This window comes from Hyperoodon ampullatus (genome assembly GCF_949752795.1).
Source record: "Hyperoodon ampullatus genome assembly, chromosome: 16".
Classification (NCBI taxonomy): Eukaryota; Metazoa; Chordata; class Mammalia; order Artiodactyla; family Ziphiidae; genus Hyperoodon; species Hyperoodon ampullatus.
The window spans coordinates 62,974,583-62,994,925 of NC_136929.1; the positions used below are offsets into that span (position 1 = coordinate 62,974,583).

Sequence of the window (20,343 nt, forward strand, 5' to 3'; positions counted from 1 at the left end):
AAATATAACATTTTCCCCTTTATAATAATATATTATATTTATATATAATATATTATGTTATATATAATTATCTAATGTATAAGTTATACAACTATATATTACATATCATATAATTATATAACAATAATATATACGTATGCATATATTATGACTATATTAACATCATAAATATATAATACTTAAGTATATAGCTATGTAACTTATATAAATTCATAATTTATATATTATATAATTTATATTTTGTATGAATGATATGTAAATTACAACTTATATATCATTTATACAGTATATAAATCTGTTATATATATTATTTGCATATAATGTTATATATGTTATATTACTTTATTTTATATTATATGATATGTATTATGTTACATACATTATATCATAACATATATCACTATAAAATATGTTACATGTAAATATACATATATTATTCTAAGGGAGCAAATTTTTAATTTTTCTTGTTTCTGTAAAAGATGAACATATATGGAATTTATATTTATAAATATAAATAATACAACTACCATGAAACCCTTTAATTCATATGGTAAATGTTGAAACTATGACCAAAATATGAACACTGCCAGAGCTGTTAGAAAAAGACTAGAAGCCTTTTCACATATGTATAATCTAAGCATGATACTCTCCAAAAAAAAAAAAAAAAGAATTATAATTATTACCTTCCAGTTTGAAAACTTTAATTCTAAATTTTAAAAAAATCTATACACAAGCCACTGATCTAACCAGATCCTCCCCCGCCCTCCCCAAAAAGTGTTTAGTAAGCAGGACCCAGAGGAGCTGATATTCACAGCTCCTACAAGAACAACTCTTTCAGGGTTTATCCCATGAAGTACTTTATTTTACAACCTTCTTCTCGTGCAAAACTAAAGGTCCATTTGATTACACAGAACTTTCATACAGTGTAAAAGTAGAACTGAGTGTGAAATACTGCATGTAAGTATTTCTAAATAGTCTTGTTCCATCGGTTCATCAGTGACTTCTGTGGCTTTATAGTCATTTTCTGTGGAAGATTCTGAGAGAATCTCTCCAGTTCTACTGGAATTGGAGCCTCCTAGTTCTTCTGTTTCATGGCAGTCGGAATCCTACTTGCAGGGCCTCTGTTTTCACTGTCTTCAGAATGTAAATCTGTCTCATCCTGAGACAGATGAGATTCCTCTACTTGATTCTTTTCCATAGAATTCTCTTCATTTATAGTTAAGGCATCATCAGATTCTTTCTCTTGAATTTTTTTTTTCTGGAATCATTTCTGTTTTTTTTTTTTTTTTTTTTTTTTTTGCGGTACGTGGGCCTCTCACTGTTGCGGCCTCTCCCGTTGCGGAGCACAGGCTCCGGACGCGCAGGCTCAGCGGCCGCGGCTCACGGGCCCAGCCGCTCCGCGGCATGTGGAATCTTCCCAGACCGGGGCACGAACCCAAGTCCCCTGCATTGGCAGGCGGACTCTCAACCACTGCGCCACCAGGGAAGCCCCATTTCTGTCGTTCAAGACACTCTTCCTCTTCATCCTCTTCTCTTTGTCTTTCTTCTTCGATGAAGCTGGTTCTTCTGTTTCTTCTGTCATAACTGAAGAAGTGTGACTAGAAGTTGTTTGGTCATCTCTGACTTCACCTTCTTTGTCAAACTTGAGTTTTTTAACCCCATGTCCCTCAGCTCCCAGACCATATTCATTTGGATGTTTATTTTCTATACGGCTCACTGAGGAGCTCCTGATCCAGATGTCAGAGTCACTGTGAATTTTGTCCTCATCATGCTGTAAGTTTGTAAAGCCTCTTTGCTCACTGTGCTCTGAGGCAAAAACCATTCCTCCCTTCCTCCCTCCCTTCTTTCCTTCCTTCCTTCCTTGTTCTCTCCCTTCCTCCCTTTCTCCCTCCCCACCCCATTCTCTCTCTTTTTTATTGTACAAGTTGCAGGAGTACAGCATTAAAATTCAACATCTGTATACACTACAAAGTGATCACCAGCACAAGTCTAGCTGCCATCTGTCACCATACAGTTGACCCTCTACCTATTTCAGCCACACCCCAAACCCCTTCCCCTCTGGTAACCAGTAATCTGTTCTCTGTATCTGTGTTTGGTTTTGTTCGCTTTTGTTTGTTCATTTGTTTTATTTTTTTAGATTTCACATATGAGTGAAATTGTATGGTGTTTGTCTTTCTCTGCCTGACAATTTCACTTAGCATAATACTTTCAAGGTCCATCCATGTTGTTGCAAATGACAGGACTTCATTCTTTTATGGTTGAGTAGTATTCATTTGTGTGTGTGTGTGTGTGCGCGCACATGCACGTGTATTTATCACATCTTTATTCATTCATCAGTGGACATTTGGGTTGTTTCCATATCTTGGCTGTTGTTAATACTGCTGCATTGAATATAGGGGTGCATATATCTTTTGGAATTATAGTGTTTTTTTGTGTTCTTTGGCTAAATACCCAGAAGTGGAATAGCTGGGATCATAGGGTATTTCTAGTCTTAATTTTGGGGGTCATCTCCATGCTGTTTTCCATAGTGGCTGCTCCAATTTACAGTCCCACCAACAGTGTTTGAGGGTTCCCTTTTCTCCACATCCTCTCCAACATTTGTTATTTCTTACCCTTTTGATAATAGTCATTCTAATAAGCATGAAGTGATATCTTATTGTGGTTTCGATGTGCATTTTTCCCTAATGATAAGCGATGCTGAAGATTTTTTGTTGTGCCCATTGGCCCTCTGTATATCTTCTTTGGAAATTTGTCTATTCAGGTCCTCTACCCATTTTTTAATTGGGTTGTTTTTTTGTTTTGAGGTTGTATAGTTCATATATTTTGGATATTAACCCCTTATTGGATATATAAATTGCAAATATTTTCACCCATTCACTAGGTTGCCTTTTCATTTTGATCATGGTTTTTATCACCGTGCAGAAGCTTTTTAGTTTGATGTAGTCCCATTTGTTGACATTGGCTTTTGTTTCCCTTGCCTTTGGAGTCAGATCCACAAAAACATCACTAAGAGCAATGTCAGTGAAATTACCAGCTATGTTTTCTTCTTGGAATTTTATGTTCTCACATCTTACATTCAAGTCTTTAATCCTTTTTGAGTTAATTTTTGTGTATGGAGTGACATGGTGGTATAGTTTCATTCTTTTGCATGTGGCTGTCCAGTTTTCCCAACACCATATATTAAAGAGACGATCCTTTCTGTATGTTCTTTGCTCCTTTATCATAACTTAATTATCCATATATGTGTGGGTTTTTTCCCGGGCCCTCAATTCTGTTCCATTGATCTATGTGTTTGTTTTTGTGCCAGTACCCTACTGTTCTGATGACTTCAGCTTTGTATCAATAGTATAGTTTAAAATCAGGGAGCATGATAACTCCAGCTTTGTTCTTCTTTCTGAAGATTGGCTATTCAGGATCTTTTGTGGTTCCATACAAATTTTAGGACAAATTACAATTTTCTTAAAGCTTGTTAACCACCTAACTTCCTTCTCTGGTAGCTTTAAACAATGTGTATTTAGAGTAGAGGCTAATCAGAGTAGTCATCCCAACTTTTGTGGGCTATTTGCAAACCATCAGTGGGTTAGATATGACTTGGAATGTATGTACCTTTTTATTCCCTGAGTCTCCCCTGAAAGGTGCTAAGTGACGGACCAGTGAATAAAATGGTGATACTCATTTTAGGTTAGTCCTAGGAAAAGGCTTATGTTGGTGCCGTGTGGAATATGTAAGGTATGTGTCCATCTTTTCTAGGAAGTTGTACGGTTCCTGGATACCAAGCATCAAAACCACTACCGAGTCTACAATCTCTGCAGTATGTACATGACTCGATATTTTGCTACTCTAGATAGAAAACAGGTCACTCACTGCATGTAAGAAGTTGATTTAGTTTTTACATTTCATTTAATCATAGGTATTTGTGGGTGGTGGGAAGTGAGTTTTAAAATGTCTCCATCTTGTGCTGGCTCTGTTTGGTAGGAAAAGAAAGTGCAACAGCACACAGTGCTGTGTGAGGTAGGCAGGAGACTGGGGGCAGAGCCATTTTAGGAGAGTTAGGTCTAGTGGTAGTAGGTTTTGGAAAATATTTGTTTTTTTCCTGCCAGCTTGTGTTTTGAAGGCAATTCAACAAATGCACACTGTAACCCACTAGGAATGAGGTGTGAGGAGACCAGGGTCCTGCATGGGAAAACACCCCCAAACCCTATAGCAAACAAATTATAGCCCAGCTGACCCTCTTCTTGTATATTAAGTGGACATTTTCAGGAGGCAAGTATTTTGGCTGGCCGCGTTGGCTTCTGCTCTGTGTAACCTTCTGATAATGCAGTGAGTAGCCTGCTAGAAAAGTACAAGTAAGGCCTATTAAACCCAAATAATTTGGGCTTATGTTACTCAAGATGGACAAAACACTACTCTACTTTTATTTTTGAGACCCTTACGTTTCTTTTAGAGCAGCAGGAGCCAGACAGAAAACTCCTTTTAAAGGTAGAGGAGGAATTTCTAATAGAAAAGTATAACTTATTTACACCTTGACCATTTACTGTGTTTATTAGGGTTAGAGATATGACCCGTGCATCATTTATTTCAGGTGAAAGAGCTTATGATGCTAAGTACTTCCATGATAGGGTCTGTCGATACATGATTGACGATCACAATGTCCCCTCTCTGAGGTAAGTTGGATGCCAAGCTGGCTGTCAGAAGAGGGCTAAATACACAGGGCTTGATTTTTTGGGAAGTCTTTTCATTCAACTAAAAATCTTTCACTTTGAATCAGTGAGATGGTGGCATTCTCCAAGGACGTAAAAGAGTGGATGGCTCAAGATGAGGAAAACATCACAGTGATTCACTGTAAGGGGGGCAAAGGTAAAAAACGTTTTTCTTTTTCTTTCTCTTTTTCTAAAGAAATTTGAAAAAGATATTAAAGTACACCCACAAGATACGTTCTGCTATTAACCGGTATTAATCATTGTTAACGTTTTTTAATATTAGCGTGAAGACTAAAGGAAGGGAAGGAAAGAGGGAGGAAGGGGGGAGGAAAGGAAGAAAGAGTAAAGAAGAGAAGAAAGTAGGGATAGAAGAACTGAGGAAGGTTACGTGTGTTTTCCCTTGTTTATTGACTCTTTGTGTTTCTTCATTTTTGATTTGCCAAAATACAAACACTGTTTAACTTTCGAAACCATCAGAGCACTTTTCATTTTATTTAAGGTTGTTCTTAAACTTTGTGAGGACCTTTTAAAGTTAAGAGTGTCAACAGCAATGCCATTTGAAAGACCCAAAATTAGACTGCAGTTTTTACAGTGTAATGATACATAGAAGTTGATTTTGGTGGGGGGAAAATGGGGGTGGTGGGAAAGCCAGTTGTCAATTCAACCAGTTTAACTTGAGTCAGGTTTTCTCTCATTCAGATTTAGGCTTTTAATAATCATCTAGGCATATTTCACAATGTTTGACAAATAAGGAATTATGGTTTTGTTGGGCTGTGAAACAGTTTTTTATATTAAATTCCAGGAAAACACACTTTAAAACTGCCTTCTGTAATTGAGTAGAATAAAGTTTGAGTCTTATTTGAAAAGTCGTTTCAAGCTCATGAGTTAGTAGGCAAGTTCCATCTTTAGTTCCACAGGTCAAAATATTCTGTATGTATGGCCATTTACAATATTGTGCCTAAATGAAGAATACAGAGGTTGAACCACGTGGAACTGCCTTTCTTTGGACCATCTTTTACTTTAAAAAAAGGCCATTTAATATGGCTCAACCAAAATATTATAATCTAAGAGTTGGCTTTAGTTTTCTTTTAATCAGGTTAATTCCTTGCTTAAAGGAGGACCTTCATTTCAAATTTAATTTTTTTTTTCTGAGAGCAGACTTCCATTATTCTGTGTTCATGTGTGTTTCATTGCTTTTCCTTTAGGATTGTTTGGAAGGCTAGTGTTCAGTTGGTCTGTACCAGAGCAGCTCCTTTTTTCAAGTTTTCATTCATCTTGGTTTTGCTTCTTTTTGTTGGTTGATGTCTGCACATTACCAGTGATATCATGATAGCCCAAATATTTTGTTATTGATTTTATAGGACTTCTTTAAATAATCTGGGTGCTAATTTTTTGTTAGCAGTTTATATTGCAAATATCTTCTTCCACTGTGTTGTCTTTTAAATTTGATTATGATTTATTTTGTCATATAGAAGGTTTTAATTTTTAATGTAGTGAAGTTTATCAATATTCTGTGTGTGCGTGGTTCGTGCATTTTGGTCATGTTTAAGAAATCCACCCATACACTGAGGTGGTGAAGATATTCTCCTTATAAAATAGTAAAGTTTTGCTTTGTACATTTAGGTCTTTAATTGGAATTTGGGGAGGGAGATTTTTTTCCATACGGATAGACAATTGTCCTAAAACCATCTATTACATGCTCATGTAGTCCCCATCAACTTGTAGTCCCTTCTCAGTCATATACCAAGTTTCCATACGCATTTGGGACTGTCTGTGAATTTTCTATACCACACTCTTGTAATTTTTATAGCTTTATAATATATCTTGATAAAGACAGAAATCTCTTGACTCTTTGTATATTTAATTTTAGAATTATTTGATCAAGTTCTACATGAAAATATATTTGGGATTTTTATTGGAACTGCATTGAATCTATAGACGAATTCAGAAGCATGGAGAACTTTGCACTATTGAGCTGTACATGAATAGTTTTCTATTTATTTGAATCATCTGATCTTTCAATAATATTTTATACTTCTCTTCATGATGGTCTTGTATATCTTTTGTTAAATTCATCCCAAGACACATTGCTACTGCAAAAGGAAGCTTTTTTCTATTACATTTGGATTGGTTCCAATTTTTACTATTATAATGCTGCTATGAAATACATTTTTCTTGTTGCACATGTGCCCACATTTCTGTTGAGTGTAGACCTTGGACTAAAATTGTTTTGTCTTAGGATAATGAATCTCAAACTTTCATAAATGATGTCATCTGTTTTCCAAAACAGTTGACAATTTACACTCCACTGGCATTGCATGAAAGTTCCAAGTATTCCACATCCTTAAGCAACACTTGGATTTCTCAGTCATTTTATTTTTAGCTGTTGGGTGGGTGTGTAGTTGTATCTCATTATGGCTTTCATTTGCATTTCTATGGTTACTAATAAGATTGAGAACGTTTTCATAGGTTTATTATGATATCCTTGGATATTCTTTTTTGTGAAGTATCTGTTTAATTTCCTTGTCTATTTTTCTCCTGGATTGTTTGCTTTTTTCCAATTGACTTGTAGGAATTCATTATATATTCTCCATTTCAACTCTGTGGTTTGTTATATGTATTATACAGTATTCCAAGATACCTTTTCTGCTGTGTGATTTGCCATTTCTCTCTGAGTATCTTTTGGTTAACAGCACTTCTTTTCTAACATAGTCAGTGTACATTGTTCTTTGTCTTCTTTTTTTTTTTTTTTTTTTTTTTTTTTTTTTTTTTGCTATATGCGGGCCTCTCAGTGTTGTGGCCTCTCCTGTTGTGGAGCACGGGCTCCGGACGCGCAGGCTCAGCGGCCATGGCTCACGGGCCCAGCCGCTCCACGGCATGTGGGATCCTCCCAGACCAGGGCACGAACCCGTGTCCCCTGCATCGGCAGGCGGACTCCCAACCACTGCGCCACCAGGGAAGCCCTGTTCTTTGTCTTCTTAAGGTTAGTGTTGTGTGTCCTAATGAAGAAATCTTTCCCTGAGTTTAAAAAGACATAGTCCTATATTATCTTATATAAGTTTTATTTCGTTTGGAATTGATTTATGTGTGTGGTGTGAGGAAGGGGTCAAGTTTTATCATTTTCCATATGGCTGTCTAATTGTTTCAGCACACTGATTTCATTTCCTTGCCGTTCTGCAGGACATGGGTCTGTTTCTGAACTTTCTAATCTGTTCATTGCTTTTTCATCTATCTGTGTGCTAGTAGCACAACTCTCTTACTTGTCTTAGCTTTCTAATAAGTCCTGATTTCCCTTAAAGGGAGTCCACTCATCTTGTTCTTCACAGTTGTTTGTGTTTTTTAGGCCATCTACATTTCCGTATACATTTTGGAATCAGCTAGTCAAGTTACACACACACACACACACACACACACACACATATCACACACACCACACAGCCCTGATGGAACTTTGGTATTTCATTGAAGCTGTAGATAGAGGGGAATTGAAATCTTTACAATACTGAGTTTTCCAATCCATGAATGGAAATATCCACTCACGTAGTTAAGTCTTCTTCAATCTCTCTTTATAATGCCTTTTCATTTTCTGCATAGAAAGCTTGTATATGTGTGGTTAGATTTATTCCTAGATATTTGATATTTTGATATTTTAACTATTATAAATTATATCCCTTGGAAATTTTTATGTCCTAAATGGTTTTTTTTGATGCTCTAAATGCAGTTGATTTTACTAACCTTGCAATCAGCAAACAACTAAATTCTTTCATTAATTCTATTAACTTGTCTGTACATTCTTTTGAATTTTATGGCACATGATGATACCCTATGAAATAATGAACTAAATTCTTCCTTTTCAATCCTTTTTTTCCCTAGCACTGGCTAGAACCTTTGGTACAGTGTTGAATTATATGGGATGATCGCAGGAATCCTTGTTCTCCTGCTCTGAAAGGAAAAGCTTTCAGCATCTCATCAATTACTTTACGGTGTGTGTCAGTGTTAGATATTCTCTATCAGATTAAGACATTCCTTTAATTTGCTAAGAGTTTTTATAATGAATGAATGTTGAATTTTATTGGAAGCTTTTTCTGTGTCTTTAAAATAATATGATTTCTTACCTTCATTCTATTAATCTGGTTGATTACATTGATCATAAAGTAGGAAACTAACCTTGAATTCCTGGAATAAGCACAATTTTGTTGTGCTCTATTATTTTTTTAATAAATTGCTGGATTCTGTTTGCTAATATTTTCTTAAGGGTTTTTGTATCTATGTCATGAGTAAGAGTGACTATAGTTTTCAAATTTTGGCTTCATAAACCAAAATTAAGTTGTACTTACTCTTTTTTTTTTAAGTCTCTGGATGAGTTTGTATAAGTTGACGTTTTTTTTCCTTACATGTAAGGTAGAATTCAGTCGTAAAGCAACATTGGCCTCAGTGGGGGAATTGGCCTTAGTTTCTCTGTGGGGAAGTTTTTAAAGTATGGCTCAATTTCTTTATTAGATATGGGATTATTTATAATTTTATTTCTTCTGCACATTTTGGGTATTTTCCCAAGCACTTGTTCATTTTATCTAAATTTTCAAATGTCTTGGCATCAAATTGTCTTAAAATATCTTATTCTAATGTCTACAGTGGTGTTCCCTTTTTCATTCCTCACATTGCTATTTTTGGTGCCCTCTCTCTTTTTTCTTTTGATTAGTCTCACCAGGAATTTACTACTTTTATTAGTCCTTTCAAAGTACCAAGTGTTTTGGCCTTACTGATCTTCCCTATTATTTGTTTTTTATTTCATCATTTCCTTTAGTGTTTCCTTTCTTCCACTTTCTTTGGTTTAATTTGCTGTCTTTTTCCTAACTTCTTGAGATGGATGCTTAACCCAGATTTTCAGCCTTTCTCTTTTCTAGTGAGCGTTTAAGGCTATAAATTTCCCTCTAAGAATAGATTTAGCTTCATCACACAAGTTTTTATGTATATTCATTATTATTTAGTTCAGAATATTTTCTAATTTCCATTGTGCTTGTTTCTTAGACTCATGGGTTCTATAGAAATATACTGTCTTATTTTCAAACATGGGGATTTTGTAATTATCTTCTAGTTATTCATTTCTGGTTGTATTGCATTGTGGTCAGAGAACATACGCATTTTTTTAGTTCTTTGAGACTTATTTAGACTTGCTTTATCGCCCAGAATTTGGTCAATTTTATCAAATGTTTTCTGTGCATTTGAAAATAAAGTGTATTATGCGTTGTCCTGAACAGTGTTCTCTATGTGCCCATTAGGTTGTTTGTTAATTGTTTTATTCAAATCTTCTATATCCTTACTGATATTTTATTTTGGTTTGCTTGAATTCTTTGCAGCATAATTCCTTCCTCCCACCCCCGCCATTTGCTTGGAAGTCATATACTCTTTTTATATTCCTTAGGAATTTCTCTAAAGGTTTCAACCGACATCCCTTATTTAGCTATCAGTTTTTGCTTTTTTCGTAGTGTTGACCTTGTATCTTCCTGAACTCGTTCATTAGTTTTAGGGGTTAGCCTATAGATTTACTTGGACTTTTCTAGTCTGCAAATAATGAGAGTTTGTTTCTTCTGTTTTTATCCCTATACATTTTTTCTTATCTTACAATACTGGCTAAGCCATGTAGTAAATAGAAGCAGTGAATAGTGGACATTTTGTTTAGTTCCTGGCTTGAAGAGGAATGTTATCATCATTTCATCATTAATATGATATACCTGGTAGGTATTTTGGTAGATTCCTTTCATCATAGTTAAAAACTTAAAACCTTTGTCCAGTAGCAAAAGTTTAGTGAATGAATATATGTTTATGTTTTAAGTTAAAATACTGAAGACAGGTGTAAATCATTTTAATGATTCCTTGCATACCTGACTTGACTGGATGAGAGGGCATCTACTTTGTCTGTGGTTGTGCTTATCCATAGCCACTGGGACATGAATCTGCAAGTTTTTTTTCAAATGGGAATATATAAGGGCTGTAAAGACTCAGAGATGTCCTCCAGAATTGAAATGTTAACCATCCATACTAGAGAGCTAGAGAGCTAGATTGTTAATGGTCAGTAGCCTCCTTTAGCAAGAAGCTTTTACTTATCAGAGCACAGGTTGGTACAAAGTCCTCTTTGGAAGTACTTGGCTTAGAATATTGTTTTTCAAACTATGGGTTGCAAAATAAATTTAGTGGTTCATGTTTTTAAAAGGGTAGAATAGAAAATAGAGTGCATCTTAAGGTAAAAGGATAAGTTTGGAATTACATAAAATAAAGTTCAGCATATACTGGCTAAGACAAAAGCTACAGATCATTGTAGAAAGAATAGATGCAATGTACTTTTTAACTCACATTTCCTATGGCAGGACAAAAATATAAATTGGAAAGAAACCATGAGACTTTGAGGATAAAATGACATGAAATCAAGGATTTGCTTTAACATGCTGGTGGGGGGGCTGGGGTGCGTGTAGAGAGGGGGAGGGAAAGAAGGATGAGGGAAGAAAAGGAAGAAACAAGTCTAACAATCAATCTGATAATTATCGAATCTGGGGAACAGGTATATGGGGGCTCATTATTCTGTTCTTTCTACTTTAAGATGTGTTGTAGCATAAAAAACACTGTAACTAAAATGGAAGGAATAATAGGTATGGCAAATGCTCCGTGGTGTTTTGGGTTCTGTCCATGTTTGATCTTTTATAGTTTCTTTTATTTACATTAGTAGGAAAGCAGGGTGTGTAATTAGCTCTTAACTGGTAGGTATCTCTTTAGCTTTAGAGTCCTGGAGCAGAGCTCATTGCCTCTGCCTGTTACTGCAGCCTCCAGGGGTCAAGACTCAGAACAACATACACGTGCACATCCATGCACACAATTAGCACAGAACTCCAGGTAGAAGCTCAGAGCAAGCAGTGTAAGGGCTTTGTCTATCTCTGAATTGAAATATTTTGAGCCAGCACTTTCAGAGTGGAAGAAAATCAATCCAAAATGAACTCTAAATACTTGTGAGCATAGTTATATAGCAAGTACTGCCATGAGCAATGGTTCATGAACTAACTTCTTTTCTAGGAAGAACTGGAACTATGGTCTGTGCCTACCTTCTTGCCAGTGAAATATTTGCAACCGCAGAGGTATGAAAGATGCTCCTACCAATGCTGTCTTAGGCTGATTGAATCTGCTAGCTCTGAAACCTCATTGGTGGGATGGTAACATGATTCCTGAGTCATGGTACTTAATGGAGTTGTAATTGGAGAGGTGATTATTAGAAAGCCTGGTTTGGATACTTTCTGGTTTAACTGGCACTAGTTAGTAACTGACCTCAGGGCCTCTTTGGGACGGGATGGAGGGTGAGGTCAGTGAGACGCTCACCTTGGACACAAAATTTAAGGGAATGCCAAAAATCTCAGTAATTAAGTTAAATAATATTCCAGTGCAGCATTGAAAAAATCTAAGTTAATGCCAAAAAATCCATCGTGGATACAATATGAATATTTTAAATAAAGACAGGACACAACAGAGTCCAGATTAATGTGAAATGAGTGAGGTCAAGTTGTGAAAGTGCAAAAAAACCCTCAGCAATACAGAAGCTTGACTTGCCTCCCCCAGACCCAGAACTGCTCTGACATAATCCCACCAGCTCCAGGCCTTCCTCCTTTCTCACGAGAATAAGAAGAAGATGGGTTAGGGAAATTTTCTAAAGGACCTTGAACATCCTTGCAAGTGCTAGGGAGGTAAAAGGCATCGTTTTCCAACTCGGAACAAAGTCTCTCTTGGATGTTATATCTTTGCACAGTCAACATCTGTGGGACCTGTGCCCTCTGGAAATTCCTGAGAAGACAGGATGTGCTGTTGCTATGTCTTAAAGAAGGGTTCCCACTCTGTTTCTGCCGCGATCTCACTGAAAAGTCACCTCTTAGAGGGCACGCTGTCAGCCACTCTGCTTCCCTCTCAGCCTGCAGCCCAGATAAGAGACGCTGGGGGTTCTGATCTGGGCCCAGCACCCTGATTCCACCACCTTCTTTATTTCAAATTTGAGACACACAGGTTAGGAAAATGGATGCTCTAGGACAGTGTTTTTCACACTATGGATCAGTTTATCAGTGAGTTGTGAAATCAACTTATTGGGTTGTCACTTGCATTTTTTAAATAAAATGGAATCGATTAGAATAGGAAGTATCAAAAGGTAAGTATTGTTTGTGAAACTTGTTTCAGTTCTGTGTGTGTGTGAGAGAGGGAGTGCGTGTGTATGTGTGTGTGTGTATCTCCCAGGTTTATGAATGTGGATTGTAGCTTTAAAAATAAAAAGTTTGAGGGACCTCTCTGGAGGTCCAGTGGTCAGGACTGCACGCTTTCACTGCCGAGGGTTGAGTCCCTGGTCAGGGAACTAAGATCCCGTAAGTTGTGTGGCGTGGGCAAAATCAGTAAATATATAAAGTTTGCAGGCTGTTGGTCTGGAGCCCTAGACAGAGCCAGAGGCCAGTGCTCAGGCCTTTGCTGTCTCTGACAGGCTGCATGCATCTCCATGGCAGGTCACTTGGTTTTCCTTTGGTCCTAATCTTCTCCATCTGTAAACTAGAAAGATAGGAAGAAGGACCAGATTATCTCCAAAGTCTTCCAGCTCTAAAGTTGCCCGTCTTTATGCATCTTTGAATGAGAGTAGGCCTTGATGTGGCTTTGTTAATTCTGTTATTTCGGGTATAGCCTCTGCCCAAAGACCGCTGACTTAAGGAAATCATGTGGCCTTAGAAACTTCAAAATGCCTTATACAGGAAAGGGACGTGCAGATGACCCATGATTGGACTGTCCCCTTTTTTATAGGACAGCCTTAATTATTTTGGAGAACGACGAACGGATAAATCCATCAGCAGTAAACATCAGGGAGTAGAAACTCCTTCTCAGGTAAGTGTTCTTTCTTTGAAAGGGGTCACTCTCGGTAATTAGGTTAAGATTGGCATCTGTTACCTGGTTTCATTTTAGACTCCCTTCCTTGGGTGATTCCTTAGGTGATCTTCCCCTTGGGTGATCTTCCCCTTGGGTGGTCTTCTCCTTGGGTGCCCCGTGACAGGCCTTGATCCCTTCCATAGGCCAGGAGCCCTGCCTCAGGTGTTGCTTGGCTTTGCAAGCACTGAGGTCTCCCCAGAGCACCCTGCTTTCCATTTTATTTGGTTATTGTTTGCAGAGTTCAGGAGTTGATTCCCTTCCCAAGGTAGGAAGGTCCGATTCCTAAGGTTTCAGACCCCTGAAGATGATCTGAAGTCACTAGCCTTTTATTTCCATGTAAAGAGGAACTGAGTCTTTCACAAACCCCTATTAGGGCAATTCAGCCCTTGTAGAATATTGTGTGTGTGTGTGTGTGTGTGCGCGCACGCATGGGCGTGCACATGTGTAAGGGAGAGACAGACAGTGACAGAAAAACACAGAGACAGAGTCGGTGGGAGGGGGGCTGCACTTCAAAAGAGAAAGGAAAGGGAAAAGTAACATTTTTCAAAAACCTATTTTATACTAGACACTATTGTACTTTTACATATATTGTCTCATTTAATACTCAGACAACCCATGTGACTCATATGTTATTTTTTTTTCCCCTTTGAAAACATTTTATCCTGGACTTTTTCATAAAAAGTCAAGACAGTCATACAATAAACCCCCTTCTATTCATCACACTGCTTCAGCAATCATTTCGTCATGTAGCCAACCATTCATTCCCTCCCCACTCTACACAAACACACACACACACTTCATTTTCACACTAAACTTGGATTATTTTGAAGGAAATCCCAGACATCAGATCATCTTATCCCCTAAGCATTTTAATATGACCTCTAACATAAAGACTCTAAAAAAAAAACCCCTTAAAACCATTGACATATCTAACAATAGTATACCTTAATAGTATCACATGTCTAGTCCTCGTTTAAATTTCCATAATTATCTTAAAATCTTTTTAAAACTTAGTTTGTTTCAGTCAGGATCCAAACAAGGGCACACGTTTCATTTGGTTGCTATGTCTCCTTAAGTCTCTTTTACTTGATAGGTTTCCCACCTCTCTTTTTTTTTCTTCCTTGTAAGTTGTTTATTGCAGAAACCAGGCCATTTATCCTATAGAGTTTACAACATTCTAGACTTTGTTGAATCCTGCTAAGGGTTTTGCATTCATTATCTAATATAATATTCTGAATAACGCAATGAGTGGGCACCATTATGATTCCCATGTTATAGACTGGGAAATCGAGGTTCAGGGAAACTAACTGTTTGAACTAAGAACTCAAATGCAGATCTTTCAGACTGCAAAGCCCATTACTTCCCATCCTGTGCACAGCTTCTCATTTGGATTGCCTTTTGTATACGGCCCCTCAAACCCAAGTGAGAGATGGTTGGGAATTCTTAAGTAAATGTGGATGTGGCCATGAAGGAGAGTTTTCTTTGGGTGAAGTGATGAAAGCTGATACCCTTGGCTTAGTTAGCAGAACACTGTAACTGCTGGCTCTAGACATTTCATTTGGGATCAAAGAACTCAGCCTTATCCATTCATACTTTTCTGCCAAACTCAAGCAACACAAGAAAGTAAAAAAGATAGCCATAGGCTATAAGTAATACATCAACTTATTGAAGCCCAGCTCGAATCATGCCATTTCACGCTCAAAATCCATAATGGCTTCTGACTGCCAATGGCAACAAATATGTTTTAACCTGGCACTGCCAATCTAGATAGGATTTTTCCAACCGCTTCTCCCACTGTGTGCATTCACACGCTCTAAGGCGTTTGGATTGTTTGCCGTTTCCCAGCCTGTTTATACTTTACACCCACGTGCTCACAAGGGCCCCTTGTCCTGGAGTCCCTTTGCCCTCCCAGCCTGAAGTAGTCTCCTGCTTTTTCAGGAGTTCTTATAGCCCTTTGTGTTCCTTTTAGGGACTAAGTTGCTTTACGTTATTTTCCAGCTATTCGAAGTTGTGTCTTCTCTACCCTTTTTGCACGCCCACGTCTTGCCCATCTTTCCACCCTGGCAGCCCGAAGTGCCTCATATAGTATCTCCTTTGTCTGTAGTGAGTGCTTACTAAGTGTATGTTGGTTTTATTAACTTCTGCTACGTGCGCCTGTTGTTTGGGGCTGTAGGGGAAAGAAGCGTGAGAGCTAAAGCAGCTACAGGGCCACGGCAGGTTACAAGCCTTTAGTGGAAGGTCAAGAATCTGGTGGCAGGAGCCAAGGGGACGTTAGATGTAGCTCCTTGAGGCACATCTTCCCTTCCCCATTTCCTCTGCAGTCACGTGCAGGGTCTCTAACTTACTCCAGGACTGGCACACCCTAGGCTGCAGCTGAGTCTCTTCTGATTCACTGGGCTAGCCGTGCAGGGGCCCGGCCTCAGGCTTGAGGGCTGTGTTGGCGAGGCCCCAGGACAGAGTTCCCTGCGTGTGCGGCAGTAATTCTCAGACACCATCCCCTCCTGACCCTGCAGCGTGGCCATTCAATGCACTACATACATTTCATCCACCCCTGAGTTAAGAGCTTGACTGGTCCTTTCCAATGCAGAGGATGGTGGTTAATTTTATTAACACTTCCCAACGGGTGGGGAAGAGTCTATGAACTTTTCATTCCGGTTGATTCTGTACCAGAACTCTTCTTAACTTCTAGAAGAAAGGAGAGCCCTTATGAACAGCTTACCATGGGAGACGGACTAGGCTAAGAGAATCCCCAGGCTTCCTTGCAAACATGGAATTGGGGGAATGGGACGCGGAGAGATGCTCACTGGCTGGGACTAGAGAAGGATGTGAATGTGCTGCTTGCTGGCCCATGGAGCTCTCCCCCGAGCTCTTATGTCTTCCCTTCTCTCATGCCGAGGAGGCTACTGCTCCCCAAAGCACAAACCTTCCTTTAACTCAGCCACAATGAAGCTTCTACCCCAGACCGACCTCTCCCACATTTGCAGTTAATGGCATCTTGCTGTCATGTGGTTCTAGCTGTTTTGTTGGTTCTGCTTAGTTGCTCTCTCAGTCCCAGCAGCCTCTAAGCCACACCTGGCTCCTTTCTTGTTCCTTGCCTGTTGCTCTTCATTCAGTATTTGTTTTCTAAGGTAGATATTTAGTCATGAGGCAACAAATGCCTAGTTACATAATGGCACCCAATCAATGTTTCCTTCATCAATTATTTTCCTTAAACAAATCAGGACTTTTTACCTTCACTTAAATCGAGACTTCTTTTGTATTGCAGAACAGATTTGTTGGATATTTTGCAATGGTGAAAAATACCTACAAGTTGACTCTTCCTCCAGTGAAGAAACTCACGATGAAAACAATCATTATTTATTCAATTCGTGGTAAGTGCTTTATGTATAATTGGAGACTTGGCAGGAGGGCCAATGTTCTTGCTATTCGGGAGGGTTTTCTCATGGTTATGTGCAGAGACAACCCCAACGCATAGCTGTCTTTTTGTGTAGCCTCCGGTACAAACCCCTCCCCCTGGAATTGCCCATCAGCCCAGCGCTGCTGTGGCCACGTTACCACTGCTTAGGTGTCCTCTCCTTTCCTTTCCTATCACCAATCTGGGGGGCTCCATCCCCCCTTCCCTTTCTCCTGTTCTCATTGCTGCTCTGGCCTCAGCTCAGGGTGTCCTTTTCAGAGTAGAACCTCCGAGATCAAAGGGAGGGAAGGTCCCCTGGGACCCGGAGACCACTTCTTTCTCACGCCCGTCTCTGGTTCAGGGTTTGTCTTGGGAGATGCATCCCTGTATCGTTTTCTCTCCTACTCCTCTCAGAAACCTTTTTTTTCTCTTGTCTCCTGATCGCTCCCTTTCCCCGCCCTCTTCCCCCATCGTCCCCTCTCCCCCAGCAACCCCATCAGGATGTCTTAAATACCCGAACAGCAAATGAATGTTGTTGCCACAAATTCTTTTGCAAATAACTGCTGAGAACCGCTTTGGGCCAGGCCCCCTGCTCGTGTTTCTTTGCCCTTCAGGAGCCCCTGCGTGTAAGCAGAGGAGAGGAAGGTACACAGATGAAGAGCTGACCACAGTGTTGGACAGCTTCCTAGGAGAACAGCACTTAGGTCTTCCCTACCTGAACCTACAGGAACACAAAAAAGGGTTGGGAGAAACCTGGCCTCTGGGGGGCACTCTCTCAGCCCCCTAGCTGTGACCAGTTCTTACCTAGAGTAAAAGTCCTATAAACTTCAAAAGAGCTGACGATGCCTGCTTCGGGAGTGTAAGGAGGAAGAGGGGACCTGCCGTCGCCCCGAGAGGCAGAGATATTGGTCAGATCGTCCACCTCTGGCACTTGAAAGAAAAGGAAGGGAGAGGGATGGGCCTCAAGGCCATGTCTCTATTTCTCTGTCACCCGCCTAGCTTCCCTGTACAGCTCACCCTCAGGGAGGTGGAAACAGGGACCCCTCAGTGTGGAGGGGATGGGGCCTCACTCAGTGCCAGAGGCGCAGCAGGAGGTGATGCTCCTGATTCCCTAAAGCAACAGCCAGCTTGTGGAGCGCGAGGCGCGGTGCTGAGTGCCGGGCCTGTCCTGGGCCTGGCTGCGGGGCGAGGGCGCTGGCGTCCACCCGGACAGCCTGTTGCTTTTAGCCCTCTGAGGAGTCCCGCAAAGTAAGATCTAGACATGTATTTTTTAACGCTTCGTCCAATTATTCAGGAATAAGAGAACCCTTTAGAATATATGTAAAAACTGCATAGTCAAAAAAAAGTACAGTTGTTAGTTAAAATATAAAATGCTTTTTTCCAAATTATTTACATATTTCTCCCTTCTTCTCCAAATGCCCGCATCGCTGCCACTTCTTGGCAGGGGTGAGGAATTGTGAGAGTTACCACGAGCAGATTGCATGGGTTTCTGGCTTCTGGAAAGAAACTTCAGCCCAGCAGCGTGGTTTCTGTGGGAAATTTTGGTGTAGATTTCCAAACAAGCGTCGTGCAGGCAGACCCTGGAAACACAGCCTGTTCCAGCAGGAGGCTGCCTGTGTGTGTAAAGGAGCAACTGTGCGAAGGCTTTGTGGGCTGCAGAGTGCCCTAGGAGGTCCGTTCTGACTGTGACGTGTGTGTGTCACGTATGAGGGACAGGGTTGGAGTGGAGCCTCGCTCAGAACACCATCTGCCTTCGGACGTCCCCAGGGTAGAGCCAGGCTTGTCCGGCAGCTGGTGGGTGGGAAGGGACAGCAGTGCCTGGCTCCCCATCGTTTCCTGCAGAAAGTGCAGTGTGAGAGGCCACCCAGGTGGCTGGTGGAGCAGCGTCCTCCTCTAGGTAATTGAAACTCAGCTCTAAAACCAAGTTGGTGGCGTGAGAGCCTGTTTTGTACCTGAGTGTATCCTCTCCCTCAGGGTCCTCTTGGTTAACAGTGGGAATCCAGGCATCCCTCGTTTTATTGCTCTTTGCTTTATTGCGCTTCGCAGACGTTGCACTTGTTCAAAAAAATGAAAGGTTTGTGACAATTCTGAGTTGTCAGATGATGGTGAGTAGTTTTTTTTTTTTTTTTTTTTAGCAATGTGGCAATCAAGTTTTTTTTATTTAATGGTTTGTGTTAGAATTTTATGTATTTATTTATTGGCTGCATTGGGTCTTTGTGGCTGCTCGCGGGCCTTCTGTAGTTGCTACTCTTCGTTGCGGTGCACGGGCTACTCGTTGCGGTGGCTTCTCTTGTTGCGGAGCACCGGCTCTAGGTGCGCGGGCTCAGTAGTTGTGGCTCGTGGGCTTAGTTGCTCTGCGGCACGTGGGATCTTCCTGGGCCAGGGTCGAACCCGTGTCGCCTGCATTGGCGGCGGATTCTTAACCACTGCGCCACCAGGGAAGTCCTGATCAAGTATTTTTTAATGAAGTTATGTACATTTTTTTAGACATAATGCCATTGCACACTAAATAGACTACAGTCTAGTGTAAACATAACTTTTTGTATGCACTGGGAAAGCAAAAAAGTTTGTGTGACTCGCTTTGTTGGGATATTCGCTGTATTGCAGTGGTCTGGAACCGAACACACAGTATCTCCGAGGTAACCCTATAACAGTATCTATACAAACCTCTGTGAGTATTAAACTATTCCAAATGGACAAAAAGGCATTTAGTCTGATGGAGTTTCGATGCATTTCTCTAACGTGAACAATGAAAATAGGAATAGTTTCTCAAACTTCTAAGCTTAAAAATGGTTTTAATAAGTTCTAGCATTTCATATATTGTCCCAGTCTGATATCATATCCGAAGACTGTGAGTTCTGTCTTCATTTTTGAATTTTACTTCACCTCTGTGGAGATACTGTTTAGTTAAAACTGTAAAGTGCAGATCTAGAGAACAGAGGAACTAACACAAATTTATAAGTACTGTAGGTGAAAACTGGTGGAGAATTTTATGGGTTTGGTTTCCTCATCTCAGGCTAACATAAAATAGAGGATTTTAAAAGTCGAATTTGAGATCCTCATAGAGGCTTCCGGACAGAAAGTTGTGCCCTTTGCAGCTGTTCTTACGGTGTGGGCCTCGGCTGGCAGAGCCCACTTAAGAAGGCCTGCCTGGTCCGCCAAAATTCTTGCTGCACCCACGTAAATAAGCAGGCCACAGCCAATGACAGCAGCCTTCTTTTGGAAGAAGAATTATCCCCTTTGAGGGAGATCAAGGTGGCGGAGTAGAAGGACTCTGAGCTTACCTCCCCCCATGAACACATCAAAAATACAACT

The 20,343-nt window shown here is 40.0% G+C and overlaps 1 protein-coding gene across 1 annotated transcript in view; it reads left to right on the forward strand.

Annotated features, from left to right (window-relative positions):
- LOC307064927 (phosphatidylinositol 3,4,5-trisphosphate 3-phosphatase TPTE2-like) overlaps window positions 1–20,343 on the forward strand; it is a gene marked incomplete at both ends in the record, with an annotated part of 86,651 nt that overhangs the window by 46,711 nt on the left and 19,597 nt on the right. The window contains 6 exons of the mRNA XM_079721634.1: window positions 3,751–3,811; window positions 4,583–4,664; window positions 4,769–4,857; window positions 11,763–11,824; window positions 13,512–13,592; window positions 16,900–17,005. Coding sequence (XP_079577760.1) covers window positions 3,751–3,811; window positions 4,583–4,664; window positions 4,769–4,857; window positions 11,763–11,824; window positions 13,512–13,592; window positions 16,900–17,005 — 481 coding nt within the window. The remainder of the gene's footprint in view (window positions 1–3,750; window positions 3,812–4,582; window positions 4,665–4,768; window positions 4,858–11,762; window positions 11,825–13,511; window positions 13,593–16,899; window positions 17,006–20,343) is intronic.